This window comes from Ambystoma mexicanum, chromosome 1q (genome assembly GCF_040938575.1).
Source record: "Ambystoma mexicanum isolate Mex_15411 chromosome 1q, UKY_AmexF1_1, whole genome shotgun sequence".
NCBI lineage: Eukaryota > Metazoa > Chordata > Amphibia > Caudata > Ambystomatidae > Ambystoma > Ambystoma mexicanum.
In genome coordinates this window covers 1,209,445,498-1,209,461,559 of record NC_090922.1, presented here as the reverse complement: position 1 = coordinate 1,209,461,559, position 16,062 = coordinate 1,209,445,498, and the positions used below count along the sequence as shown (strand labels likewise).

Below are 16,062 nucleotides of genomic sequence, written 5' to 3'. Positions count from 1 at the left end.
GAGGACCTATAGCACTAGACTAGCTTCTTACTGCACTTGGTTGTAAAGTTGGGATACCTCAGTGGGTGTGGCCTGTGACCCATCTCCTGTGCTTAGTAAAAGGTGGCACCATTAACTAAATCAAAGAAAAGTAAAGGGAGATGGAGTACAGGAGGGGGGGGGGCGCAGACAGTAAGACTGTTCAGGTGCACATGTGTGTGGTGTTGTAAGGGAAGGAGAAGGGTTGTGTAGTGCTTGGTTTGCATGGTTGAATGTTGTGATATCATCGGGTGTGTTTGGTTGTGAATGATAGAATGCTTGGTGAAGGTTCCTAGCCCAGGCAGTTAGGAAGCCCCTGCCTGGATGATGGGTGTGCCAGTGTTCTTGTCCTATGTAACTTACTTATGTATTGTAATTTAAGAACTGTTATTAATACTAAGAAGTAACTTCAATCCATTAGCAATGTACAGTGCACATTAACATCATAAATGAGAAAAAACAGAAAGATCGCCAATTCTATGTTTATTTTTGGACTCTCTCAAAACAAGAGAACAAAAGACGAAGGACAACATTATTTTCATCTAAAAAAATACAATCACCAATTACAAAAAAACATTTTATGATGGTGCAATCGAATTGAAAAACGCTTTGTAAATCCGGCCCAGTATGTCCATACGTTAGCCACATTTTTTGCATTCCGTATAAATACATTTTAGCATGTAAGGCAATACAGATGTGAAATAGATCGATTAACCAAAAACAGTGCTGTGTCTTCGCCATGGGTGTACACTGACACTAAAATTAAGATCCACCGCATCCAACTGCAAAGGGCGTGGCCTAGCAGAGGGAGCTCAGGTCTTTTTTGCTGCACCCACTCTTGCAGCAGGCGGTGGTCAGCAGCTGGTTGAGGTCACGTCTTCCCTGGACAGAGTTCTCTTGGCCCTGCCACGGCTGGCCTGCAGGCTGAGGCTGCTGAGGCTCTGTGTCCCGGCGCGCCTCCTTTTCGAACCCGAACTTCTGCAGGGCGTTCTCTTCAGAGTCTCCTAAATCAAGGTTTCCGGCAGAGAAGTAGAAGGAGCTTCTTCTTTCTAGGAAGAACATGAAAAACAGGTATTCATTTTCGGCATTTACACAAAAATTGAATAATTACGCGAACAATCATTTATTTTTACATTGTGCTTCCTAGTTCCTCAGCAATATAAATAACACATTTCCCCAATTATCGATCCAGGAAGACTTTCACGTGGTCTAGGGTAGATCTGGGTTTGGTCAGCGAGTGGGTCGGGTGTGGGGGCTCTGTAAATTGCCTGTTGCTCACTTATTCCTAGACGTGGTTGAATAACCTATGGCAAGCTTTCAGGAGTGGAGTGGGTCGGATGGACGAGATACAGGGAAAACTTAAATTAAATTGAATGCACGGGATTGCGAGATAGAGGTATGTTTGAGATACTTCATCTTTCATCCAAGTAGATTAATTACATAATGCTATAAATAGTATTAATGGAAGCGCTCAAGAGTACCTAACTGCTGTGGTTGCCGTGCTCGGCGAGCCAAGAGCTCACTGTGGCTCGGCAAGGCCCATATGTATATATAGCAGCAAACCATGGTCTAACCACAAAGTTCAGATAACAGTATCAGGCTAGATGCCGGCAGAGGGGTAGGGATCCCTACGGTTCTGCCCACTGTTTTGTGGTATGCATACAGTTGCTGTGTAAGGATAACTGCCTTTTTTGTTCCTAAAAGCCCCCCTTACCGGTCCCTATCATGTGGGCATGCACATACGGCAATGTTCCTAATGCATTTACCACATGGATTGTGTAAGGCATCGAAACATGGAAAATGCCTTGCTTCTGTACCTGTTATTGTATCGTTGCGGAAGGAACCAGAACCAAGGAAGCAGTCCCAGACCCGCTCCTACCAAGGGATTCACCTTCAACAGTAAGATGAGGCTGCTGGTAAACTGGGTTTATAAATTAGCCGCTGTGACCTTGACAAGCTCTAGGGGTTAGCTCTCATTGAGTGTAGGGATGAACCCAAGAGGGAAATTGAAATACATGCTGGGACGAAGACACAGAGCTGTAGTTTACAACTCGACTAATGCTATGTTCCTCACCCTCGGTGGCATGACATGTGGAATCGGCTGTGTCGGAGTTCCAAATTGTAGGCTACTCATAAATCTCATAGGCAGACACTTCATGGGGTGAGCTATCTTTCTGGGTAGACGCTTGCTTGATGTACTTACGTCTGGACATTTGGATTTGGATGTGATTTCTTTGGTTTGGTTGGTCTGATTAATTTGGAATAGTGGCTGAGAGATTTTCTAGCCAGAGAGAACGGTTCATGTCTCACTGGGAAGCAACATTAACTCAGTGGGTGGGCAGAGTGAGGATTGGGGATGTGCAGCAGTTGAAAAGGGTGGGCAACAGAAAGTCACCATTTTGTTTTGCACTAAGATCTGAGAATGGTCTGATCTGAGACAAAAAAAAGTATTGAGTTTACTTATTTGAGATTTAAGAAGCTACACAATAGTATTCAGAAGCGGGTACTGACATCTTGGATGGCAAATTACAGATAAGCAGCAATCGTTAAGGAATATCTACAAATAAAACCATAGATGTATATATGGCCTCATCCAAACTCATATAATATCAGCCCACCCCAATATACCTCCATTGGCTCCATTGTGTGTAGCCCAATTCAGGGAGCGGACAGGCGAAGCAGCCCCCCCCAACCAAGGCCCCCTCTAAGGCCCTTGTTCCTATCTGGCCTGTCCGATCGTGGCCGGCCGCAGTGCTGTGCTGCTCACCCCCTCTTACCCTTCTTCCTCTCTACCTCGCCGTTCACGGCTCCATCTGGATCAAGCCTTCTTCCAAGTGTTCGATGCCAGTCCCAATGTTTCCAGTCCCATTAGGTAAACTGTGGCATCACACACCTAGCCTTGGTGGCGCTCCCGGCACCATGTCTCCTACTTGCCTAGCTACACCTACGGCACCATCATGTGTCCGCCTCACTTGGCCTCGTTGTCCTCTTCCCGCTGGTCCTTGCTGCTCCACTCTGTGCCTGCACATCCTTCTCCTGGCTCTTGCCTGCATGGCTTTTCACCCCAACTTGAGAATGGATGTCCTCTCCCAGTCCTCTTGCCCCTCCTTGACCTTTTCTCTCACCCCTGGTCCCCTCGCTCATGGCCCCTACACTACCTGTCATAGGGCCTAATTACGAGATGGGCAGTAGCCATGGTGCTGCTAGCACCATGGCTGCCTGCCATACCGTGTCCGAGTTCGGTCTTGTTCAATGGGGACTTACCGGTGCATTCCGACCCTGGTGGGACCGGTAAGTCCCCATTGAACAAACCATTCCCCATTTGAGCCCCCATAGTGCTCAATGGGAATGGGGAGGGCGCTAATAACAGACTCGCAAATGGCAAGCCTGTTATTAGCGTCCTGGTCCCTTAGCGGGACCCATAAAGGACGTGTGGACATATATGGGATGGGGACAGGGTTTAGAGCACACAACCAGTCAGAGGTCAAGGAAACTAAGCACACAGAAATGGGCAATTTAAATCCACTACTAACTCAATTACCCAGAATTCATGGCTTTGGAGGGGATCCTACCGGACAAAAGGTGTAGGACTTTGGAGAAAAGGGATGTTGCAGGAGTGAGTGGGAAGTACAAGCAGGAGAGGGGAGGAAGGAGGCAAGAGAAGGAAAAGGCTGCGGTTGGAGGAGGGTAACATCAGGAAGGAGGAGAAAGGTTTTTTGAGAGTGAGTGTAGCATTTTAGGAGGGACAGAGGTGAAGGAAGGCGAAGGAAAGGTGATTCTAGAATAATTTGATGGAAAGAGGTGGCAATAGGTCTATCAAAAAAGAAATCCACTTTTTGGATTATTTTTGGATTACCTCTAGATTGTTTTCAAGTTTAATTTTTTCTGGCTTTATTTAAGACTTATTCATGGTTTTTACAAGCAGGGATTGTTTTGTCTTAAATTGGAAGATTTGTTGTGGATTGTTAAGAACTTGTTTCCTAGTAAAAACAATCCAGTAACACTTATTGCCAGCCACACATTTATGCAGGGTTTATTTGGACTTAAATGTTGAGGAGACAATGTCAACCTAGTTTCAACATTTTTGTTGGAGTTATTTAGAGTTTTAATGTTGGGGGAAAACTTTGCTGAGCTTTTGTTGGATTTATTTTAGCTTTTATTCGTGCATTAAAGGTTCAACTGCAATGAACTATCACTTGTCATGCTGTGTTGCCATCCCTTTTACAAATTTGCATATGTACCCAGTGTGCTGAAAAAAAAACAGACAACATCAAGAATTCCGGTATTGTACACATCACACAAGGCTGATTTTGATGACACTGCTTTGAATAACTATTTCTCTGCATCTCTGTGGTTTTCTGCAAGTCAGTGATCGAAGTGTACGAAAAGAAGTAGTGGAACTATGCTCCCTGCTGGCCTGCCCCCGCTCCCCACAAACCCCATCGCCACAGCCCCTCCGACTCACAATACAAACCCCCAAATAAACACACCTGCCTTTTATGGGAATGTTCAGTGCAGCGCACTGAAGGGCAAGCTTCAACTTCTTCCTACACTTTTATTAATAAAACTAAACCATTCAAGAACGGTTTCTTTTTAAAATAAAAGTATAGGAACAGTGAAACATAAAAATAAAAAGCATGGGAGCACCGCGCCCGACCGCTCCCGCTGACTTCGACCTCTGTTTTTGAGAAGCACAATCTCTCTGTGCAAACCGTATAGAGATGTTTTTCTGGGAAATGCTGCCCACTTTATTCGCTCCTCAGGTATTCACCTTTATTTGCTGTACACTTTTTCCCCTTCCGCAAATTGCATGGTACTACACGGACCCTGAAGCAACAGGAAATCATGTGTAGTCCTGTTTGAGTTAGGAAATATTTTTGAAATAACTCAGTTGAAACACAACACATTAAGGTCAACTTTTGTGTAATTATAAAAAATATTCACAAATGCAATTTTAGTTATTTTATAACTTTCACTTAGAGAGCAATCCTTGTGCTAGGTGAAGGCCACACTTTTCCCATGTCTCAACTAGAGGTGCCCTGCACCAACCACCAATGACAAATATGCATATACAAATACATGACTACAAAACAATAACAATCCTCTTGCGTTTGTTAAGAGTGGAGTCGAAAATTGAGAACTAAGATAATCAAAGCAATACATTAATTATTTTGAATGGCTGGTGTCATTTCAGTGTTCAGATTAGTAACAAATTGACAGCTCTGAAAAGCACCCAGTTAGTGAAACACATGTCGACTAACCTTTTTTGCATTGCACAAACCAATAAACCGCTTTACAACACTATTGCCATCAACCTTTGTTTTTGTTTCGTCACCCCGAGTGGGACGGGTATCAAGCCTGCTGGTCTAGAGACTCAAGCTACTGCACACTGATGATGCCCAACAAGGCCGAAACATGTCTGGGGATGCTTGTGGTCTCGTGCAGAAGGGATGTGACCTAGCAGTTTGGCCTTTCCAACCATGCTTTTTCACCTCTTGACAAAGTCCTAACCTTTGCTGTCAATACACTCTTCTTTTTCCGCTTCACATCCACCTCCCCAGCCCATCGTCAGTTAGGGGGCTTATCCATGAGACAGAGGGCAACGTTTATACTCATTCTCATCATCTTCAAAAGTATACACGGACTTGCCCCACCCTCTGTATCGTTTCATCTCTCTCCCTACCCTCCTCTTCACTCCCTTTGATCATCCGTGGCTCACCTCATTGCCCTCTCTCGTGCTCCTGGCGCTCCCTCTCATTTCCGCTCTCTTCCTCTCCTCACTCCTACTTCTTTAGGTTGACGCATCGGTTCACGTGCAGCTGCTTTGAAGAGATTTTGCTGGGCAAGCTTCTCCTTCTTAGCAGAGTCGTGTTTGGCTCCTGTGTCGGCTTCAGAGTCTTTCGTGGACAGAACTAGTGCAGCTCTGCAGGACCACGTCTCACCTGGCCCTGCTGCGTACTGTTCACTTCAACTTCACCAGAGTTCCTCTTCTCTACTCCTGCACGCTGCCAGCCTGCTACTGATGTTTCCTGCTCTCCCCACGGTTCTTCTCTGTGTGTTTGCCTCTACCTATGAACTTGCTTCCTGCTCTGCACACTCTGCAGCCCTCCTCTCCCCTTCTTTGATCTGTCAGCTGCAGTTGATATCCAGGTTTAAATGTCCTGCATAGCTGACTTGGAGCCTGACAAGTAGCCTGTAGATTACACTTGGTGTCACATTCCCTCTACATTGACTCCTTGCTCCTCTTCCTCGTAGTACATGAGTACTTGAGGCTTTCTGGGACTTGGAATCCAAGGAAGTTCCAATGATTTCAAGTTACATTGTGGGACAGCTTTATACTGACAACAATCACCATAAACATTAGATGTTGAATATGTTCAAGGCTTATCATGCACACATGAAGAATGAAATAGGGTTTTGTTGGAACAAAGTAGCTATTAGACATCTACATCTAAATGGTTCTGAACAATGACAACATGCCATCAAAAAGTCTGGAATTAAGGGATCTTCTTCACAAGAAAGAGAACAATACTTCTTTTCTCCTGCTGGAGTCACCACTCTCCCCTGACAGCCATCTCCTCCTATGTGATCCACCCACAGAAGGCCACCCCAAGGGTCAGGATCAGGTAGTGGCTACTTTCCTCTGGCCACATTGGAGGACACTTTAGGCTGGGGATGAGTGATGACTCTGCAGGATTCATCCTACCTCACACTTATCACTTTTACATGCTGCAACATTTAACAAGTGGCTGAGTAATGCTTTTTGTGACTCCTCACAATGATTTCACAACCAAATCCCGTCCACATAAAGTTCCCATCAAAACCACAATGCATTACACCCGGTATCCAGTCATAATTTCGAATACAATATATTCGAAAGTAAAAATGTCGAAAATATTTAGTCGAAAAACAAAAATGTCGAAAAACAAAAATGTCGACTTTTTTTCGACTTTTTTCGATTTTATGTGTTAATAATAAATATTTTATTAAAAATTTTTTTAAAAATAATTAAAGCTATTTCCATGGGGGGTGGGGGTGATGGGGAGGATGGGGGGGGTTGGGGATAGGGGTTTGGGATGGTTTTTTAAATAATTAATTAATTATTTAATATTATATTAAAGATTTTTTTAAAATAATTAAAGGTATATCTATGGGGGGTGGGGGGGATGGGGAGGAGGGGGGGGTTGGGGTAGGTGTTTGGGATGGGGGGGGGGGGTTGGGGGGGACCCCCCCCATAATAAATGTTACTATCTGGGTAAAAAAAAAAAAAAAAAAAAGTGTTTTGGGTTTTCAATTTTTTTTTTGACATTTTTTTTTCTAAATTATGACTTTTCCTATTATATGTATGTGTTTTCGACATTTTGCTATTCGACATTATGTTTTCGACTTTTTGTCTATAAACCATTACACCCACATTCACATCACATCCCCAATGCAGTCACAACATCCACATTACAATTTCACCCACCTCAAAATCACAATTATATCACAGCCAACCCATATTGACATTACACACAGTCTGCTGTGGGCTATTTCACTGCTGTCAGCAGGCAGGGCAATACCAGATAATAATTCTGGTGCCTGGCAGGTTATGGCAACAACTATTAGACTGGCCTGGTGGCTGCAGTCTTTCTCTCCTTCTGTCTCAGAGGTTTGCATGGGGGTCCTTCTTGGGCCGTATTGAGTGCTGGAATTTCGGTCGCTGCAGGCTGTGCTCTCCTGATCGGCACAGCTGGTTTACTTCTTCCTGTGTTCGGAGGATTCTTTCCCTGGCTGATGGATGCATGTGGGCAAGGAAGTGGTCTCTTCTAGTCGTGCTTGCCTCTGAGGGGCAGGGTTCGTGGGTTTGAGGAATTGTTGTTGCCCCTTCTTCAGCTGAGGGGTTCAGTACCTCTGGTATGAGGTCATGGAGGCACTTCTTGGTGCCCAGTTGATCAGGGGAGTCTGGTCCTCTTCTTCGTCTTTCTCATCTTCTGCCTCCATGGGGTGTCCCTGGCTGTGATTCAGTGGTTGCTGTTGTTTCTCTAGTGTCGGCTTCCATGGGCTTCTGGGATCCTGTTGGAGGAGATGGGTCCTCCTCTCCGAGGTCTGTCTGTTTCAGCCCGCTCCTGTGTGACAATTCCCTGTTCTTGGACTCTAGGCTTCAGAGTTGTGTGGCTGGTGGGTTCCTGCATGTGTCGTCCCTGTTAAGGGTTGCGACTTCTTCCTCCCCGACTTGGTGACCGAGAATGGTCTCTTGCCTGGTTTGGTGGGAAGTCCTTCTTGGCTGTAGTGGAGGAGGCTGTTGGGGGCCCAGTGGGCCATATGGCGGCTGCGACTCTGCAGTGGGCCCTTGTGGACTCCCGTTGGATGCTCTGTGCTGCCGTCTATGGGTTCTACACTTGGGCGCCTGTCCTCGCTGCCATGCTGATGCTATTGGCTCTACGTTCAGTTTCAGTTTCTCCTTCGGTGGATGTGGCTGAGCCATGACTATGTGGGTCTGTGTTTCCACCAAGCATCCTCTCCATTTGTGGGTTGGTAGGCCAGGGAACCCCACATAGTGGCTGCCTTTCAGCTCCCTTTTGTGGGGTTTTTCCTCTTTGGAGATACCTTGGCTGTTGCAGTTCTCACGGTGTTCCTGGGTGGATGTACGTGCAAGGTCGGTGGCATGACTGTCATCTTCCACCAAGAGATGAATGTCCTCTGCAGCTGGGCACTAGGCCCGGCGTCCTGGTGGTAGCCCTTTGTCGTTCCTGTGAGTTTTGCCCCATTTTGGTGCATCGTGACCCCTTGTATCAATTCCTACTTCCCTTGGTGGGAAGGGGGTCTGGTTGGTGTTTTGGTCCCAGGTCCTCTTTGGAGTTTGTTTGTTAAAATCAATGATATGTGCTTTCCCCTGAAAATCATTAACCATGCTTTATCCTCTGTTAAGAGTCTAAAATCCTTAAAATACCTAGTAAAACAAATATTCCTCTCATCTAATCATTTCGGACAGCTCACCACCAGATGTCTGTTTCCAAATTACCATGGTTATTGCAAAACCGACAATTTCTCTGTGTCAGAGGCCATTTAAGTCTAGAACCTAATACCCCCTTTGTCGGTCATAAATTGAACCGAAATCTTAAGGACCAAGACCGGAATCTACTGCATGGAAATGTTTGCAAATAAAGCGGGAAAACATTCAAGGACTTCCCTACCTTATACAAATAGGTTAAATGCCAACTATGGCGTATCAGCATAAAAAGGCTAAATGGGTGAGGAAGAAAGATACTAGGTAATTAGGCATTCCTAGCATAGCCCTAGTTTAGGAGGTAGTGGAACTTTGCCTAGCTCCGGAAATGTGAGCATTCACCCTACTTCCTTTGTTGCTGACTGACTTCTCATATTTCTTTAAAGAGAGCCATCCACACTCATTTACCCTGGTTCCAACCTTATCTTTGATCCTCTATATGAGTCCCTGGTCTGTCTTGTGTTGCTCCCTCGGACCATGACAGGTATTAGAATGTCTCTGTTATGACCTTTCACATCTTACGTATCGTTCTGTAACTTATTATGCGGCCCATCATATGGTGAACTTTCAAACAAGTGGTACTGTGGCATCGGGGCAAGCTGTCTAGTGTATGTGTTAGGCATGGGACCGGTGAGCAGTGCGGGGAGCGAAGAATAAAGACATGTTGGCAATTGCTCCCGTGTCCGCGTCTTATGCTGAAGCGCTCTGCGGGCTAGGAAGGTTTAGGCATGGGCAGCCCCCTTAGTCTAAAGACAACAGATACGTAAGTACCTACCTGAAATCGGAGCACATCCTATCCTACTGGGACATTTGGGTTCAAATGTGAATTTTGCAGCCCAGTTTTCAGAAGAAATTAGATGAAATGGCATTGGATGTACAGGCATTCCTGAAGGGGAACACATGATTGCTTGCAATACGTCTGATGGCAGGTCTGCCGCAGTGCACAGGGACCGTCCTGAACACCATCTGCTCATCAGAAAACTGGGCACCCAATAAGAACACTTCATGCAAAGTGGATACACATGAGTGCCGCTGCCACACACGGGAATACACCAATCCTAAATCACATTTGAGTAGAAACTACCCCATTTCCGAATAATCATAAGTGATCATTACAAAATGGAGAATCCTATGCCAGGAACTGTAATGCAGAGCATCATTCATGGGCGAGTAAAATATAAATCGCAGTGGCCTGAAAATCGAATCAAAGTTGCTAGTGTATGCAAGGCTGCTTTCGCTGCATGCTGAGGGGTGCTGCTGCTACACGGATGTTTAATGTGCCTGCCAAATACATAATGGCACTCTCAGTGTGCTAGAGTTCAGCTCAGTGCCACACTCTGTCAATTTACACTTTGTCATGCCAATTCCAGGCTGGGTTCAAACTGCCCCAGTTTATCCTGTACTACACGGCTACGTCTAACAGTGCTACCCTAGTTCTGTCCTAGTTAAGCACCTTGACATTCTAGTTCCTACATTGTACCCCCCAAAACATCCTAACCTACCACACAAAAATGACCATGCCATTTTAACATTGCCCCCGAAAATTGCTCATGCCAGTTTTATCAGTGCCATGTCATTCATGTGCCATATTGAAATGCCAGTTTCTACATTGACCCCATTGCTCCGACCCCCGTACACTGGCCATTATTGCAGTAACCTTACTAAAGCCCTATTTCTCTCGCCACTGCAAGATTGCAACTGATTACTGTGGTCTCCTGGTGGTGCAAACAGGAAAAGAGAAGCAGGGATAGAGGTTGTAAGCTATCGATCTCTGCAATCATGCCTCCAAGCCCATTCGCAGCCAACACAACCTGTGCATGTGCTATTAATGCCCCAGGCTGTAACATTGCTGTGTTCTTCAGAACTCCTGTGAACTGGACAGTGAGGTGTCATCCGAGATCTACAAATAGACACAACCACACATGCCACGGTGTGGCATGTGGGCCTGCACAGGTCTGTGTCTCTCATTAGACAAAGACTAACTTCTATGTCCAGATGAATGCTGCAAGCTGAGCCTGTGGGGGGAAGTAGCCTGCTCTGCTCAGCCCACCCTCTCTGCTCGTCTGGGGAGCGGACGAAGCATCATTGTTCATCAAAGAGTGGAAACACACCGTGTCCTCATCTTGAAGATATCCAGATCCCTCAACTGTGAGGTATTCATCAGAACTCTCCTCTCATGTCACACTTGCTAGGAGCATACATGGACCTTCAATGGAGATCTGTGTGACCATCACCATTGGCGTGCATTCGCTTTGGTCAATGTCTCTCCTTAAGCTTTTGTGAACTCCTTTCTAGTGTATATGCTCATCAGGAGAGGACAGGGTTGTGAAGAATTAGGTCTCACCTGATCCTCTGCATTGCAGAGTTGTAACATGAACTCAGCAATAAATTCATTGGATACCAGTCCACAATCCACTCTCAGGCAGCCAGGCAACATATTCCATTATCTATTCAGGGCCAGGTAGGACCATTTAAAGAACACCGTCCCTACCATGGTACTGGCCTACCTCTTCAGCTTAATGGGTAGATTGTTGTAAAGTGTCTTCAGCAGCTGGGCACCTGTTTTTTTTGGGATCTACTTTTGCATCAAGAACTTAAAGGGCGGTTTTCCAGATGTCCTTTCATGGCTACACCAAACATAATGTCAGCATTCATTTTAGACACATGAAATAGGGCGACTGTAGCTCCAAGAAGCAACAGAGACATATAACACTCTCCATCAAGACGTGCTGTACATATAACACTTTGGGTCTATTTGACCTAAAACCTTTGACCTAATCACATTTGATCAAATTTATTTGACCCCTTTTCAGTTTAAAATGAGGGGGGAGACCTCTGCAACCCCGTCACCACTTCCCCTCAACCTAATCTATACCCATACCCACTCCATAAATATATATTGAAACAAATTTGACCGAAAAACACATTTTTTAGATCAATTATGCTAATACCCATACTAACAAGGTGATGTGTGGCCTGCAATTGAGATCAGAATAGGGAAACCTGGAAGAGGGACTGGAGCATCTTACGTTCGGGAACACGGGTTTAAAATCATGAAACTGAGTAAGAATGTAGGTTTTTAGCATTGCTGCTGTACCTGGAAGGTCTTGAGAAGGGCCCGGGACATTTCTTCTCCATCTGGATCCTCCACACGTGTAGATCACCGCTCTGATGAACTCCCTGCCGCAAAGCTTCACAGATGGGCCGTCTGCTTTCACTACAGAATGTGCAGCCAGGAGAGAGAGAAGAAAGAAACACAGAAGAGAAGCCCTCATCTTGCTAAAAGCACTTGCAGAGCTGAGTTTGCCAAAGGAGCTGGATTCCGTGCAAAGGGAAGGAAGCCAGCGAGAGGTGTGAAGTGGCTCAGACACTGCAGCCAATTTATACTGACTTTGCCGCCCGGTTATTGGCTAATGGACGGTGTCCTGATGATGCCCCTGTTGTTTGCTAGGGGATGAGTCTGGCATAGCTAGTAAGGCATTACATGATTTGGCATTTCCTAGTGCACATCAGTCTAGTAAAACAGCCATTAGAAGACTATTTAGAAGCGCCATGCCAGCACAAATGATGTAAACATGGCATTAGGGGCCTACTGCAAACATTCGGCAATGGCCGTCTTCCTCTCCTCTTTATGTTCTGTAGACTTTGGGGCCTGCATCCACTTGCGTGCACGTCGTTTTATTGCCGAACATTCGCTGATGTACGAATGACTACAAGCCAATTACACGTCACTTATTCAGCTGGATGCAAAATACTGTGTCAACTCAGCCATGACAGGCAGCAGCGGGAGGAGGAAAATAAGTAAACAACGTAAGTTTCAATCAAGAATAAACCAGTGCTTTAACAAAGCCCCGTTAAGTCGGTGGATCTCCTCTTTCCATGGAAAGGCAAGGCTCCTATGCGTATATGCCTGTTTAAAGATGAGTGGCTCGCCACTCAACCTATATATGGATGGTTGTTGAGAACAGATTTTAACGTGAGCATGAACTCACACTTTTAAGGGACTAATCCAGTGGTGAGAGCTCATGTGTGTAAAATTGTCATTTTATTTATTCCTATTATTCCATACACAATGTATGCTGTCGATTACGCTCATTTGCAATGCAGTGAAGATGACGTGTTTTGCGCTGACGCACTTCATCAGGGCTTATACAAATTGATCTATTCATCCAGCTGTTTGGAATGAATTTGTACGTAGGTTTTGAATCCCTTCAAAGGGCTTGTTTTTATGCAAAGTATAAGGGTTCTGCTTTCACTGTGTGGAAGCCCGGGTCCTCCAAAGCACAGTATACATTGAATGCATAGTTATATGAATAACCGAAAATGATAATTTCAAACAAGCTCTCACTGCTAGATTGTTCTCATAAAAATTTAGTGAATTTTAAAGTGAAAATAGTTTCTCAAAAAAACCTTGTGATATTGGCGTGAGTTCCAATCCACTCATTCTAGAACAGGGACGGGCAGGACGCCTGATGTCGCTTGACCCTTATTACTGAAAATTCATATTCACTCCAATGAGCCATAAAATACATTTTATTTCGGCAATAAGAAAACAATTTCCATAAAAAGAAAAACATACAAAAATACAATAATAAGACATTGTAGTGCAGATAAAAGAGATAAAGGATATATTTAAAATGTGATACACCCCGGCGCACAATTAAAATGGCAAATCAATCTACAATCTAAGATTGTAAGATTTCAGTAAACATTTCCTTATATGCAGAGCATGGTAAACAAAAATGACACGAGAGCCCAGCCAGCCGTGGTGGGTCGCCCCATAGCGCAAATAAAGCTAGTCGGGTCTATACTGGAAAAACCCTAATTCACGCAAACGCGGTCTCAGGGTTTTTGCTCTAACTTCTGAAAAAATCGAGCAAAGCAGCAGGAAATGGGCCAAGTCCTGCCTGGGAGCGTCACACAGCAAACAGGACTGGACATCGCCATCACTGCCCCACGCCGCAACCTCCGCTCTCAAAGGGAGACACTTAAAGCATGCCCTTGTAATCGGCACTGGCCGAGAAGGGTTTTTAGCCCACAGAAATCCAATACGTATGTATCCCTCTTGAGATCACAAGAAAAGAGCAGTCACAGTGTTGACTTTTTTGCCACTACCCTTCAGTTCTCCCCTTATACTGGAGTGGTATACTGCAAATACACTTTTACATTCAAGGGGGAAAAAGATCGTGGATACCTCACATGCTGCTTTTTGATTAGGCGCAAGACTTGGGCACCCCATTCTGCCAACGTACGAGTTGATAAAAACCAGAGATAACGCACATACATGGATCATTCAGATGTCCATCCTAGCAGGCAACCTATTAGGGTGATTTCTGGGGGCTGTCCTAAAGGTAGAACTATGGGGGACCCGGACGAAAAGACCAGACTCTTATGATAAGCGCAGCAGAGCAGTCAGGATAGCAGTTAGGCACAATTAATCCCAATAGTTACCGTAAAAAGAATATAACACATTGCAACACTGAAAAATATTACAAGTTCACACACATATTTTATTTATTCATTGTTTTCTTGTTAGGTGCATATACAGCTAGTAAAATACTGTTTCAAAGCACCAACAGGGCGAGGGAAGGGACCAACTATGCCTTGTGAGTATTCAGAAGGTGCACGTGCTGCAAGGAAGTGGGAAGAGGCCGTAAGTGCTAGGGAGACGGGGCTCATGGGTGAACCACAGATGAAGTGCTTGTGTTAATTGAGTGCTGCATGGCCAGGGGCCATGCTACGTGTAAGTGCGAATATCCAAGTGTGGAGGGTGTGCAAGGCAAGTGCTGAGGGTAGACAGGAGCTGAGACAATTGGGTGGGGGAGGTAGGGGCCCTGAGGATGCATAAGGGCCCCGGACACCAGTCACAGCAAGTCTTGAGGAGCTTCTGGAATTCAAGGAAGTCAGGCTTAAGGCGCAGAGACAGGAGAAGGCTGTTCCATAGGAGGGAGCCAGCTGAGGAAAGCGATCGACCACCTACCCTCTGCTTAGCAAAACGCTTTACACACAGAGTTGGTTTACAGATGAGCTTAGTGGTCTAGAGGTAGAGCATTTAGTGAGATCAAGTTGAAGATAGTGTGGTCCCCGGGCCCAGACAGCCTTTCTTAAGGCCAATGATAAGTCTTGCTGACTTATTCGGATTAGCTGGAGTGGTCGCAGAGTGGGTGAAGGTAGATTAAGGAGGAGGCTGTTGTAATAGCCAAGCCTAGAGAGATCCAGGGCTCGGGTAACATTAAGCCTCTGGGGAAAGTGAGGAAGGGGAGAATTCCTTTGAGAAGGAAGAGCTGAAAGTGGGACTTCTTGGCAAAGTCCTGAGTGTGAGGAAGGAATGAAAGAGGTTTCTGGCTGTTTCAATCGAAAGGAGCAGGGGGAGAGCCCACGGAGGAAGGCCAGAGTGAAGGGAAGAAGGAGAGAGCAGGGGTCCAAATGGGAAAGATCTCAGTTTAGGCAGAGATCGTTGGAGGTGCACCAAGACTGGATGGCAGATAGGCAGTCAGGTATGAAGGAGGGTGCAAGGGGGTCATTAGGAAGTTTGAAAAAGTGCTGTGTGTCATCTGCGTAACACTGGAAGTTGGAGGAGGAGTAGATAAGGTGTGCAAGCAGAGCAAGGTAGATTTTAAAGAGCCAAGAGGAGAAGATAGAACCCTGGTGGAGACCACAGGTGGAAAAGGAAGTAGAAGAGGAGAAGGTGCCCAGGATGATTTGGGAAGAGCAGTCAGTAAGAAAGGATGCCTTTGTATGAGGATGGAATAGTTGACTGTGTCAAAGGCAGAGGAGAGATCGAGAAGGATGAAGACAGCTGGGGAGTTGGAGTCCAGCGATTGAACCAGTTCTTCACGGGTGTACAGAAGAGCCGTTTCCGTGCCTCTGGATGCTAGGTATCCAGATTGATGGTTGTTGAGAACATCAACAAGTTCAGTGTGTGAGTTGAGTTCGGACAATGCCAACTTCTCCAGCAGCTTCCCCAGCAAGGGGGTGATGGAAATAGGGCGGTATTTGGCAGGGCAGGTAGGGTCTGCTGAAGGTTTTTTCAGAAGTGAACACACAAGGGAGTG

General features: G+C 45.5%; 1 protein-coding gene across 1 annotated transcript; it reads right to left on the bottom strand.

Annotated features, from left to right (window-relative positions):
* Positions 1–488: 488 nt before the first annotated feature.
* On the bottom strand, positions 489–12,351 carry INSL5 (insulin like 5). Its single transcript, XM_069635378.1, has 2 exons — positions 12,105–12,351; positions 489–1,067 (listed from the first exon to the last, which is right to left on the bottom strand). The coding sequence occupies exons 1-2, from the start codon at positions 12,280–12,282 to the stop codon at positions 817–819; spliced, it is 429 nt and encodes a 142-aa protein (XP_069491479.1). The 5' UTR covers positions 12,283–12,351; the 3' UTR covers positions 489–816.
* Between the last annotated feature and the right edge of the window lie 3,711 nt (positions 12,352–16,062).

Bases quoted from the DNA above. Each gene is read 5' to 3' on its own strand.
- INSL5 (XM_069635378.1), bottom strand. From the start codon at position 12,282: ATGAGGGCTTCTCTTCTGTGTTTCTTTCTTCTCTCTCTCCTGGCTGCA. The intron at 1,068-12,104 runs GTACAGCAGCAA...TGTTCTTCCTAG, and splicing joins CCCTTCTCAAGACCTTCCAG to AAAGAAGAAGCTCCTTCTAC.